Source organism: Trichomycterus rosablanca, chromosome 10 (assembly GCF_030014385.1).
Source record: "Trichomycterus rosablanca isolate fTriRos1 chromosome 10, fTriRos1.hap1, whole genome shotgun sequence".
NCBI lineage: Eukaryota > Metazoa > Chordata > Actinopteri > Siluriformes > Trichomycteridae > Trichomycterus > Trichomycterus rosablanca.
This window is the reverse complement of record NC_085997.1, coordinates 10,388,718-10,402,300: the sequence shown is the minus strand read 5'-3', so window position 1 is coordinate 10,402,300 and position 13,583 is coordinate 10,388,718. Positions and strand designations below refer to the sequence as shown.

At 38.3% G+C, this 13,583-nt stretch overlaps 1 protein-coding gene across 3 annotated transcripts in view; it reads left to right on the top strand.

Annotated features, from left to right (window-relative positions):
• The window catches only part of taok2b (TAO kinase 2b), a 56,254-nt gene that overhangs the window by 24,583 nt on the left and 18,088 nt on the right, over positions 1-13,583 (top strand). For all 3 annotated transcript variants that reach the window (XM_063002832.1, XM_063002830.1, XM_063002831.1), the window contains 3 exons: positions 1,494-1,634; positions 1,736-1,807; positions 4,644-4,745. In XM_063002832.1, coding sequence (XP_062858902.1) covers positions 1,503-1,634; positions 1,736-1,807; positions 4,644-4,745 — 306 coding nt within the window. In that variant the 5' untranslated portion in view covers positions 1,494-1,502. The remainder of the gene's footprint in view (positions 1-1,493; positions 1,635-1,735; positions 1,808-4,643; positions 4,746-13,583) is intronic.

The window sequence follows — 13,583 nt, the reverse complement described above, 5'->3', positions numbered from 1 at the left end:
AGAGGAGTTGAGGATTTGTTAGCAGCAATATGGTTTTATGCCAGCAGACTACACCATTGATGTAATGTTTGCTTTTAGATGAAAGGGCCAGTTGCATTGTGTGTTTGTAGATCTAGCAGAGAAGTATGTAAGAGTGGTGCAAGATCTGAATTTGAGGACAGCAAGAATTGGTTCTGAATACTTTCCTGTTGTAATGGTCATGGACAGGCTGATGGACAAGGTTAGGCAAATGTCTGCGAATGACATTGTGATTTTTAGCAAGTAAGGAGCAAGTTAAGGAGGGCCTAAGGAGATGAAAGTATGCATTGGATAGAAGTGAAACGAATGTTAGAAAGAGTAAAACACCACACATGTTTGTGAATGAGAGGAAGGGCGGCGGAAAGGTGCAGTTGCAAAGACTTTGCAGTTTAAACACTTGGAGTTGGGTGTACAAAGTAATGGAGACTGGTAGAGAGGTGAAGAAGAGAGTACAGGCGAGGTGGCATAGAGTGGCCAAGTGATTTGCAATAGAAGCTTATCTGTCAGAGTAAAATGAAAATTTCCATGACTAGTGAGGCATGCTGTTTTCTTTGTTTTGTTTTGGAGACCAAATCAGGGATGCAACATTAAGATAACTTGGCCATGTACAGAGGAGTGATTAGAGAGATTGGGCTGTTCTATTAACCTCACAGGTAAATGTGTAATTAAATGAAATAAAACTCTTTGCTGACAACCATCTCAGTTATTTTAATTATTTCCCAGTCACTCACTAACACTCACTAACAGATTCATTAACACAATGCTACATTGTCATGTGCAGGTGTATACAAACAGTAATTTTTTTTAGAAAAATGATTTTATTATTTGTTGATGCTAATAAACTGAGTGAACATGCATTTAGACTACAGAACAAAGTCAGGGTGGTGGCATTCTACCAGAATACCCCTGGACACTCCTTGACAAATCAACATATTTAACTTTTTTTTGGAGACAGAAACTTCTCATCACCTAGAAGTATAAATCTGAAAAAAAGGAAAACCCTCAAAAATCTGTTAGATGAGCATTAGACAGTCAACCCAGGACAACTTCAGATTCATGCCATTATTATTATTAAACTCTGAGTATGCATCATGTGTTTTTCTTACTTGTCACAATTACCTTCAGACATTAGGCAAATTATTACTATGTTGTATCTGCTTGAGATATTTTGTGTATATAACTTGTGTCCCATTTGATTATAAACATAATTAAATATTAGAATTTTTTTTTAAACAATGGCAATTTAAGACAACACCCAAGTGGTGCCTCTGTGTAAGGATACTACGTTTATATTAGTATCTAAGTAAAAGATGCTACAAAATGGCTTTTCCAGGTTTTAGGAGTACTACATTTAATTGCTGGCCTGGGGGGAGGAGTACTACAAGTCCTTGCATTTCTTTTTGGTTAACTAAAGAATATTATTAGTTATTTTAAAATAAAATGATTTTATATTGTATAAATACTTGTGTGTGAAGGCCCTGGTCATGCCGTCAAGTGTAAAGGTAGGAAGTTTAAAGGACCCTGAGGTGGCTGAGCTCTTCTACAAAGAGGATCCAGAGAAACTCTTTACTGACCTACACGAGATTGGCCATGGCAGCTTTGGAACAGTTTACTTTGTAAGTAGTCCTAATAGACATTCTGACGAAGTGTTTTGTTCTTTTTTTTAACAAATAGAAACTAAGCATTTAGTTTGTTTGTTTTTTTATTTAATTTACAGGCTCGTGACATTCGCACTAATGAGGTGGTGGCCATTAAAAAGATGTCATACAGTGGCAAGCAGTCAAATGAGGTGAAATATTACAATCCATACCCTACATATCAGTGGCGATTTCTGTAAGACTGCAAGGGAAGCTCAGCTTCCCCTAAAATGTCAAAAATTAAATGGTCAAATATGTACAGTTGTGTTAACATTTCATTGACTACAAATGCGTTAGAACACGTTCATCTCGAAGACGAGTTCGTTCAGAATCAGCTACTTATCACAAATCGACTCGATTTTGTTAACTTAACTCATACATTCCCGGAGCGTCAATGCATTTACCCGCAGACGCTGAGCGTCTCTTTGCTTCTATGGGGCTGCATGGGCGTGTCGGTGGGACGCTGAGCGTCTCTGGGGGTGAATGGAGCTGTGGGCGGGTCTGGACACTGAGCTTCTGCAAGATGATTGGAGGATCAGTCGAAAGGCTGAATCCCGTTTTGATTGACAGCTGTCGCTGGGAGCTTCAGTACCATCGCGGATTTTGCGAGTGAAGTCGGAAGACAAACTGCAACCCATTTCATGCCATTTTCTTGAAAACTAACAAAGGGGAGAATTTATACATTTATATATAATTAAATTGACAAATTTTATGATGTAAGCCGACAATGAGCTTCCCCTCTTTGAAAGACCAGCAGCCGCCACTGCTACATATAGTGATGAGGTCAAGAGTTTACATATACCTTTTGGTGACATGAAAATCATGGAAGATTTGGGATTGCAATTATTTTGGCACCTCATTTTCTGTAGCTAAAATATTGCAACAAATGTCAATAACCTTTGAATAGTATGAATTTGTTTGAAAGTTTAATTTGGGTTGTCTTAATATATGATAAAATCTGCTTTTTCAAATATTTACATTGACCTAGATTATTAATTTGGTCGTCTTAAAGATTTACATTTGTTTAAATAAAAATGGTTCAGTGGATTTAGATTTTATAGACCTCACTTTGACATTAACTAACATTCTGGAGAAGGACCTTTCCTGTTCGAGCAAGACCTTGCTCCTGTGCTCAGAGATGGAACCATTTAAATTATTTTTATGTAATTGATGGTATACACTATGGTATACAATAGGTGTAGATGAGACATCTTAATTTTTATATAATTATTACATAATAAGGAATGGTGAACTCAGACTTTTGGAAACTTTTGGAGTCTTGAATGCAATTGCATGCTTTTTTTTTTCCAGAAAATCACCTAATGACAACTCAGAAAAATACTCTTACCTACAGTGGATATATAAAAAAGTCTACACACCCCTGTTAAAATACCACATTTTGTAATGTAAAAATCAAAACAAGATTAATAATATCTACCTTTGATTTGACCCATAATATGTGCAATTCAATTAAAAAACAAACTGAAATCGTTTACAGGTGAAAATAATGTGGTTGTGTAAGTGTACACACCCTTTTATAATTGGGGATGTGGCTGTGTTCAGAATTAACCAGAACTATCATATTCAAACTAGTATTTAGTACAAACCTGCCATCAATTAAAGTGACTCTCTTTAACCCCATATGAAGTTCAGCTGTTCTAGTAGGTTTTTTTTTTTACTTAGTTTTATTAGATCACATTAAAAGTGGAGATAAATCTAAAATGATTTGTCTTAGTCTGATTTTCTTTACATCACAAAAAAACCTGCCATTTTATCAACGGCGTCAAATGGTGATTTTTAATTCACTGTATATCACAAGCTAAAAAGACACTGATAAACCAACAATTTTGGTTTTGTCAAAAAGAGTGGTCAAAGATTCAACCAGAACAGTTCCTTGAATCATGGATTAATAGCTATGTACCTGGGTTTTATTTAGAAAACCCTAAATAAACATTTCTTTTTCTTTCTGGTGTTTTGTTTTTAAATAAAAAAGTTATGTCTTTCAAACAAAAGAAAAGTTCCAGAAATTGAAATCCAAGACAACAGACAAAAATGTTCTTGCTGATCGACATCATATATCAATATGATAAACTTTTCAATGTGATGTCTGCAATGCACTCAAAAACGGTTGCTAAGGTTTGGCTGCTAAGGTGGCTTCTATGGTAGCGGGTTAATTGCTAACTTGTTGTTAAATGATAAAAGGTGTTGGTAGTCATTTCTATGCTAACTGGTTACTTGCCAAGAGGTTGCTAAGATGTTGCTTGATGGTTGTTAAGGTATTGCTAAGCAGTTGCTAAGGTGGTTGCTAATCTGTTACTAGGTGGCTAGTGATTGTGAAGGTATACAGAAAAACACGAAGTCCGCTCTTTTCCAAAAGCACTATAATAATCAGATAAATAAGAAGAACTAAATGTTGGCTTTGTCAAGCTAACATTATAATAAGACTATCATGTGAAAATAGTGTTATTGGTAGTAATTTCTATGCTAACTGGTTAGTTGCCAAGAGGTTGCTAAGATGTTGCTTGGTGGTTGTTAAGGTATTGCTAAGCAGTTGCTAATGTGTATTGGGTGGTTGCTAATCTGTTACTAGGTGGCTAGTGATTGCGAAGGTATACAGAAAAACACGAAGTCCGCTTTTTTCCCAAAAGCACAATAATAATCAGAATAATAAGAAAACTAAATGTTGGCTTTGTCAAGCTAACATTATAATAAGACTATCATATGACAATAGTGTGATTTCTATAAACAATCACACACTTATTGTCCAATTGTCTTATTATTTGTATTATAATAATTATAACTGCAATCACATTAACAAAAAAAAAAAAAGACTATCGAATTGCCTACTGCAATCACACTAAGTAAATCTAATGTTTGTAGTTTAATGTTTGTTATACGTATAAGTAACTATATAACAGAAGTTGTAAGTGTAGGATAGAAAAATGACTAATGCAAGAGCACGTTTGCATTCTCTTATTTTCTCTACAGAAGTGGCAGGATATAATCAAGGAGGTTAAGTTTCTACAGAAACTCCGGCACCCAAACACGGTGGACTACAAAGGCTGCTACTTGCGAGAACACACAGCATGGGTAAGTATGTTTGTGTGGGCAACATAGTAGGAGATGTGTGTATCTGTTTTTGTGTGTATGTGTGTAAAAGATGTGTGTATCTGTTTTAAAAATGTTTTTGGGCCGCTCGGGTGGCGCAGCGGTAAAACACACGCTGTTCACCAGAGCTGAGATCTCGAATACATTGTATCGTATCTCGGCTCTGCCTTGCCTACATGAACAACGATTGGCCTGCTGTTCAGATAAGGGGCGGGACTAAAGCCGGATGGGGACTCTCACTCAGACTAGTGCGATTACAACCTTTGCTGGCTGGTTGGTGGCGCCTGCACGGAGATGGGAAAGGAGTGCGGTAGGGGGTGTGGCCATCCGTGCACAGCGCTGTACCGCACTGCGCTCGTCAAGTGTAGGTGATAAGATGTTCGATGGCTGTGCATGTTTTGGAGGGGGCGTGGGCAGCCTCGTCCTACCCAATTAGGAGCAGGGACCAGCATTAGTGAGAGGATGATTGACGGGTAGAAATTGGATGTGCTAAAGTGGGAGAAAAAGGGGTAAAAAAAATGTTTTTGACTTAACTAACATTGTTTTTAAGCATGTGCTAAAATGAACACTTCATGGGTCTGTGCAATATCTCTTATATCCCTCAGACATAAGTGCTTGCATAAGAGGAAGGTAATTTAAGAAAAGATTTATCCGACACAGGAGTGATGGTTCAGCACTCTAGTGTGCAGTGTTGCTTGCAAAACGCGATCTGCATAGAAGTGTCATCAATTGAAATACTAATCAGTACTACTTACTGGGCCAGAGGTTTAGACACCCTACTAACTCAAATTGTTAGAGGTTTACTGTCACCTTACAGTAAGAAGGTCCTGGGTTTGATTCCCAGGTAGATTGGTCCGGGTCCTTTTTGCCTGGAGTTTGCATGTTCTCCCTGTTTCTATGTGGGCTTTACTGTCCTACCACAGTCCAAAGCTTTTGTTTTTCATTAGTTATCCCATTTTTTATTTCCTTTTTTACATTACTGATTTGTCTGAGCACAATATAAGTTTTTTACTGTGTGATGGTTCATTGTAGATGCCTCCGAGCTTGCCCTTTACATACTTAAATCCCTCCAGGATCTTTGAATTGTGTAAGGATATTATGCACTGTAGAGATGTAGAATATGCCAATCCCTTTCAGTCTTTTAAGAAACATTGTTTTTTACACATTTGTTGACAAACTGGAGATCCTCTCCTAATCTTTGCTCTTTAAAGACTCGTAAAATGTGCTTAATTTCACAGGCCTTGATTTAAAAAAAAATCACAGATTTAATAGACTTTTAAAGACAAATGCGACATTTCACAGCAATCATTAAGTAACACTCAAAAATCATATGATGGGATGAATGGAAGCTATGATAGACAAGTATTTTTATCTTTGAGACAGAGCATGTAGCCTAGTACTGTCGCTGGATGTTCTAGACTTACATTGAACCATTTAGGTAGGCTATGTTGTGTGTGTTTTTCTGCGTTTACAGAATTGGTTAGGATCGACAGACAGTTTTGTTTTGTCCAAACTCAGTTACCCTGTCCTCTTAAGTAGTGTTTTTAGCTGCTTTAGACTTTGACATCTTGGACATTTTGACAAACTCAATTGTCGTAGGATAGCCTTATAGTGCAAATTAAACAATAAACATAAGGCACTTAAATGCTACGCAAGTTAAATATGTTAAATCACTAAACACAAGCCTTAAATGTTGAATTTGAGCCTTAAACATAGCACGTTTCCACTTTGCGTCAGTACATCTTAGCTGTACTTGAGCTCAGAGAAGTTGGAGGCATTACTGGCTGTTGTTAATGGATGTGATTTCTTTGTTGTGTGGTCAAGTTTTAACTTTGTAATTTTCAGCTATAAACTGTGTTTTATATAGTACTCCAGAACCCCTGCAAGTTTTGTGCCCAGTCTTGATAGCATCACTGTTACCTAATTACCTGTGGAAAGTTTTAAAACATGTATTTTTAATTATTTAAAACTTCCAAATCTTGCAAATGCCCCAAACCCTTACTTGCATACACCAAGTTTTTAAGGTCATCTGGTATTATCAGGAGTACCAACTGTTGTATTACAGTTTGTTTACTGTAAAAAAATATGACAGTTTAAAACAGGTTAAGTATTTGTCCCCTATCCTTATTTTCTGTATTTTATAAATTTAAGACCAACACAACCTGAGTAAACACATATGTACTCTTTCTTAAATATAATGCCCAGTCTCTTTTATAAGTACTGGCATTATTTGAGGCAAGAGAGCAAGGCCTGCAGTTTCTTAGATGCTTGATCTAGGCTAGTGCATTCTGGAATAATTCCCCACTTTTCTATGTTTTTACTGGAATTGAATATCTTTCATTGTGGTTTGGTGAAGTTTAGGAGCTTTTAGAAATTGTAACCTTTTTCACGACGATAAGATTTTTTAAATACACTGCCTGGCCAAAATAAAGGTCACACACTCTAATATTTCGTTGGACCGCCTTTAGCTTTGATTACGGCACATATTCGCTGCGGCATCGTTTCCACAAGCTTCTGCAATGTCACAACATTTATTTCTGTCCAGAGTTGCATTAATTTTTCCTCAAGATCTTGTTTTGATGATGGGAGATTTGGACCACTGCGCAAAGTCTTCTCCAGCACATCCCAAAGATTCTCAAGTCTTGGGGTTCAGCTCTGTGGTGGTCCATGTGTGAAAATGATGTCTCATGCTCCCTGAACCACTCTTTCACAATTTGAGCCCGATAAATCCTGGCATTGTGATCTTGGAATATGCTCGTACCAGGGAAGAAAAAAACCATTGATGGTATAACCTGGTCGTTCAGTATATTCAGGTAGTCAGCTGACCTCATTCTTTGGGCACATGACATTGCTGAACCTAGACCTGACCAACTGCAGCAACCCCAGATCATAGCACTGCCCCCACAGGCTTGTACGGTAGGCACTAGGCATGATGGGTGCATCACTTCAGCCACCTCTCTTCTTATCCTGATGCGCCCATCACTCTGGAACAGGATAAATCTGGACTCATCAGACCACATGACCTTCTTCCATTGCTCCAGAGTCCAATCTTTATGCTTCCTAGCAAATTGAAGCCGTTTTTGCTGGTTAGCCTCACTGACAAGTGGTTTTCTTAAGGCTACACAGCTGTTTAGTTACCTTCGCATTGTGCATGTGGAAATGCTCTTACTTTCACTGTTAAACATATCCCTGAGTTCTACTGTAGTTTTTCTACGATTTGATTTCACCAACCGTTTAAGTGATCGCTGATCACGATTATTCAAGATTTTTTTCCGACCACATTCCTTCCTCGAAGATGATGTTTCCCTACTCTCCTTCCACTTTTTAATAATGCGTTGGACAGTTCTTAACCCGATTTTAGTAGTTTTAGCAAACTTCTTAGATGTTTTCTCTGCTTGATGCATGCCAATATTTGGACCCTTCTGAAACAGAGTAACATCTTTTCCACGACCACAGAATGTGTCTTTCGACATGGTTGTTTAACAAATGAGAAGCTACTCACTGCATCAGTTAGGGTTAAATAACTTGTTGCCAGTTGAAACATAATCATCCATGCAGTAATTATCCAGTGGGAGGCTCTTACCTATTTGCTTAGTTAAATCCAGGTGGTGACCTTTTTTTTGGCCAGACTGTATATTTTTCAAAAAAATTGATTACATTGTGTGCTCTCTTTCAAACCTAAACCCACTTTATTTTGCTGGAAAAGCTCTCTTAAAGTGATGTTTGAACTTAATTTTATGTGGCCCGCGAGAGCTTAAAAGACGTGTAATTGTCTTAAAATACACTATAAAATCATACAATAAACTGCATCTCCCACAATGCATGCTGATTTTGTGACCTGCAAAGTTACTGCATCCTGCCACTAGATGTCAGTGTTTCCACATCAGTGTTTACCTAAGCGGTTTTTCCAACAAGTGGTTGAGAAATATTTACAAATAATCCCAATATGTACCAGAAGAGAACATTGAAGCAGAAGAAAGATAATTTAATGAAAGATGGGAAAGTGAATACAAGTTTGTGCTTCAGGAAGAAAAACTGGTACGTCTCTTGTGTTGAGGCCATGTCTGTGGTAAAGGAGTACAAAATAAATGTAGATATACTGTACATTATAAATATACAGTATAAATTTGACATTTTGACACCAAACACAGAATTTAGCCTCCAAGAAAAACAACAAATTGTCCAAGACTTCAATCATCAGGATACGTTACAATCGGCCCTTTGAGGGCCACCATAATGCAGATGTGGCCCAGATGTGGAAAATGAGTTTGATACCCCTGGCTTAAATGTTGGTATCAAATAATTAAGTAAAGTTGGCATTTAAGTTTGTAGTCTTGCTAAACCAGCCATTATTCTCTAAATAATATTTAGCACCTGAAGGCAAGTTTGTGTGCCCTCTAAAGATTCTTTTTTTCGAGGATGCTTTGTATAGTGTGTACGTAGTGCAGGGGTCACCAACCTTTTTGAAACTGAGAGCTACTTCAAAGGAACTGAGCAGAATGAAGGGCTACTTGTTTGATTGCAAAGTTCCAGAATAACAAAGTTGCAAGGTTCATCTTTAATGATATGATGATTGTTATTAATAATAAGAATAAATATTTATATATGTGAAGAGACTGTCTGATCACATGTTAATGATTCCTCAAAATATTTATTAGCAATGATTTACCAGGGTAGAAAACAAGGATATAAACAGATATATTTTAAATATGTAACATTATTTATTTATGTTAATCTAAGTCTGTTTCAATATTTAAAATTTTGAGTTATCACATCCCTGACAATTTTGTATGAATGAGCACATTTTGTTTAAAATCACACTTGTAACTTAGGAAATCATTAACTGTCATGTCTTCAAATCGTCTCGTTTGTACTTATCACTACCTTTGTAAAATTTTTGAACAAATCATGAACTCTATCTCATTTTTGTGCACATTATCAATTATGTAAGATTAAAAAAAAAAAAAAAAAAACAGCTGCAATGTACTGCTGCTGCCCACAAACGCATTGGATGCTAAACTAACTGCACATAACCAGATCCCAGTCCAGCTGCTCTGTTGAGATCCCGAACATAGCCAACATTCTTCTAATCCTCGTACTTGCCCCCACTCATCTAAGAGAGAGTGGAGATGACATCGGGAGTGTTCTTCTCTTCTTTGAAAACAGTGTTTACTATTATCATAATTACTTCTTTTAGGACTTACCCCAAAAAGGCTTTCTTATTCTTAAAGTAGCTGTGCGCGTTTGCTTGTCTCAGCAAAGAGTGAGGTGGATATTTGTTTTGCGCACAATATTGAACAGATAAGATCAGAGTTCATTTATACATAAAACATTTTTGTTTTCAAAATTTTATATTCAGTATTGTCATCAGAAATATTATTTTTTGACGGTGCTATTTTTAGAACATAGATAGATAGATAGATAGATAGATAGATAGATAGATAGATAGATAGATAGATAGATAGATCACTTTATTAATCCCAGAGGGAAAGTCAAGTATTACAACAGCTCAAGGTACAATAGCAAAAAGTATTAAGTAAATAAAAGACTCAGTTAAAACTATTAATTAAGTAGGCTTAAGGTGCATAAGAAATAATATGTAAGCATTGCAGTACAATGTTGGTAGAAATAAATACAGTATGTATGCAATATGTAATATAATAGAAAAATTACATAAGTGTCTTGTCATTAAATGTCCAGATGTGTAATGAAATAAACAGTGACCGATCATGTTCCATGAGTCTGTCCTGATAGTCCTGGTATTAACTCAATGAGTAATGATGTCCCGGCACAGTGGGGATGAGTTATACAGTGAGATCGCTGTTGGTACAAACGATTTCCTGTATCGTTCCTTCTAACAGCGGAGCTGAATGAGTCTGTTACTGAAGGTGCTCCGCTGTCTGATTAGGAGGTCATGGAGGGGATGTGATGGATTGTCCAGTATGGAAATGAGTTTGTTTACAGACCTCTTTTCGACCACCAACTCGAAGCCATCCAGTGAGCAGCCCAAGACTGAGCCAGCCTTCTTAATCAGTTTATTAAGTTTTCTCCTGCTCTGATGCTGCCTCCTCAGCACACTGCTGCAAAAAACACAGCCCCCGCAACAACAGACTGGTAGAAAATGGTCAGCATCTTGTTGCACACATTAAAGGATCTGAGCTTTCTCAGAAAGTAGAGTCTGCTCATCCCCTTCCTGTACACAGCCTCTGTGTTGGCCTTCCAGTCCAGTCTGTTGTCAAGCCAGACACCCAAGTACTTGTACGTGTCCACCTGTTCAACATGCTGACCCATGATGGTAACAGGGGTGATCACAGTCCTCTTCCTCCTGAAGTCCACGGACATCTCCTTAGTTTTGGAGACATTCAGGAGCAGATGGTTCCTCACGCACCACTTGCCAAAGCCGTCCACAAGGTACCTGTATTCACATTCCTGTCTATCCCTGATACATCCGACCACCACACAATCATCAGAAAATTTCTGAAGGTGGCAGAGGTCTGACCTGTACTGGAAGTCGGTGGTGTACAGGGTGAAGAGGAAGGGGGAGAGCACAGTTCCCTGTGGTGCTCCGATGTTACTGACCAGGCGATCAGACTGGTAGGTCCCAAGTTGCACATACTGGGGTCTTCCAGACAGGTAGTCCAAGACCCAGTCGATCATGTCCTTGTCCACCCGCATGTTCTCCATCTTCTCCCCCAGCATGTAAGGTTGGATTGTATTGAATGCACTGGAGAACTCAAAGAAGGTGATTCTCACTGTGGTGTTGTTCTGGTCCAGATGGGAACCATCTCCCAGTAAGTAAGTAGATTACAGCATCATCCACACCTACCTGCTGTTGATCAGCAAACTGCAGAGGGTCTAGGAAGGTGCTGACCTGAGGTCTTAGGTGTTCCAGCACTAGTCTTTCCAGGACCTTCATGACATGGGATGTGAGGGTCACTGGTCTGAAGTCATTTAGTAAGGAAGTATGTGACTTCTTAGGAACAGGAACCAGGCAAGATGTTTTCCACATCACTGGTACCCGTTTTTGTTTGAGGCTTAGGTTGAAGAGATGCTGGAGAATTCCACATAGTTGAGTGGCGCAGACCCTCAGTACTCTCGTGCTGATTCCATCCGGTCCGGCAGCTTTGCCCAGTTTCAGTCTCTCCAGCTGTCTCCTCACCTGGCTCGTTGTCACCTCCAGGGGGGAATGTGGGTCCTCCTGTAATGGGTCGTCAGAAGAAGGTTGTAGAGTAAGGTGGGGTGAACGGCTGTCGTCAGACTGTGGGTCCTTCAGCGATGGGTCGTCAGAAGAAGTATGTGTAGTGAGGTGGGGTGAATGGCTGTCGTCAGTCTGTGGGTCCTCCAGCGATGGGTCGTCAGAAGAAGTCTGTGTAGTGAGGTGGGGTGAATGGCTGTCGTCAGTCTGTGGTTCATCTTGCAATGGATCATCGTCACAAGAACAAGGCTGTGGGGTGACGAGGTGTGAGTCGTTGTGCATAAGAAGTGGAGGCTGTGAGGGAGTGTGGGGGTTGCTGCCATTGATTGAGGAGGATGGTGTTGTGCTGAACCTGTTAAAGAATACATTCAGCTCATTTGCTGTGTCCAAACTACCCCCTGCAGTTTGTTGCTTCATCTTTAGGCCAGTAATCTGTTTCATTCCAGTCCAGACTTCTTTTGTATTATATTGTTGTAGTTTCCCCTCCAGTTTCAGGGCTCTAGACTAACTTTTTGCACTGGTTGCACTGGTGCGCCTAACTTTTTTTCTTAGGTGCACCAGCACAAAAGTTAGGTGCACCCAAATTTTCGACCGCATCACATTCAACACAGGTTTACTTTTTTTTTATCGCTGTCCATATAGGCAATATTGACTTGTAAATGATTAACTAACAATCTGGTCAACATGGCCTTGTCTGATGATCTGTTTGCTGCTGCCTGCCGCTGAAAGGCAGTGGGGAGATGGGACATTCGGGCAGTGCATTTATCGTGGCATGTAATGTGTTTTATAGATGCTTTTTCAGCCTTTCAATTCGAAATTCTTCGAAAAAGCCTTCTTAACTGAAATATTGTCGTGTTTTTACTAGGGCTGTCACACGATTAAAAAATTTAATCGAGATTAATCGCGATTAAAGAACAAAATTAATCAAGATTAATCTCGATTAAAATTTTTAATAGTGTGACAGCCCTTATATATGTATTCATCTCAATTAACTGCAAACTAATAATGAAGCAAAATTTGAACAGTTATGCACATTGTTATTGCAAGAACGTGTTTACCAATAAAACATTCATAAAATATGATAAAATTATTAAAAATAAAATTCATTGTAGAAAGCACATTATCTGACACAAGTGAGGATCTTTTCCTGTTCATGACCCTGACACTGAAAACAGGTGCACCAACCATAATGTTTTGATCTAATATAAGGCATCAATAAAGCATCAAAACACAGATATGATTATTTCATAGATCTATTAAGAAAACCCTTTAATACTGTGTTTGTGCAGAAAGAATACTGGGAAATACTGTTCTACATTACCATTTAAACATCTATAAATACCTGAAACAGTCAAGTTAGCAGACATATTAACAGTAATTGACTGTAGCTATATAAAAAAAGTGTTAATTAAAACAGTCCATGTAAACGCTTAGTCCATATAAATATCAGATACGAATGTGTTTTTAGAAAACTACAAACATCACAAATATAAATTATGTATAACCATGTGATAGAATAAGCTGAATAAACTGTAGAGATGAAACATCACGCAGTTTAACTTTTTACCGGAGGGGGAGGAGGCGGAGCTACGCGGTTTTGATTGACAGCTCTAGCAGCCAATGGA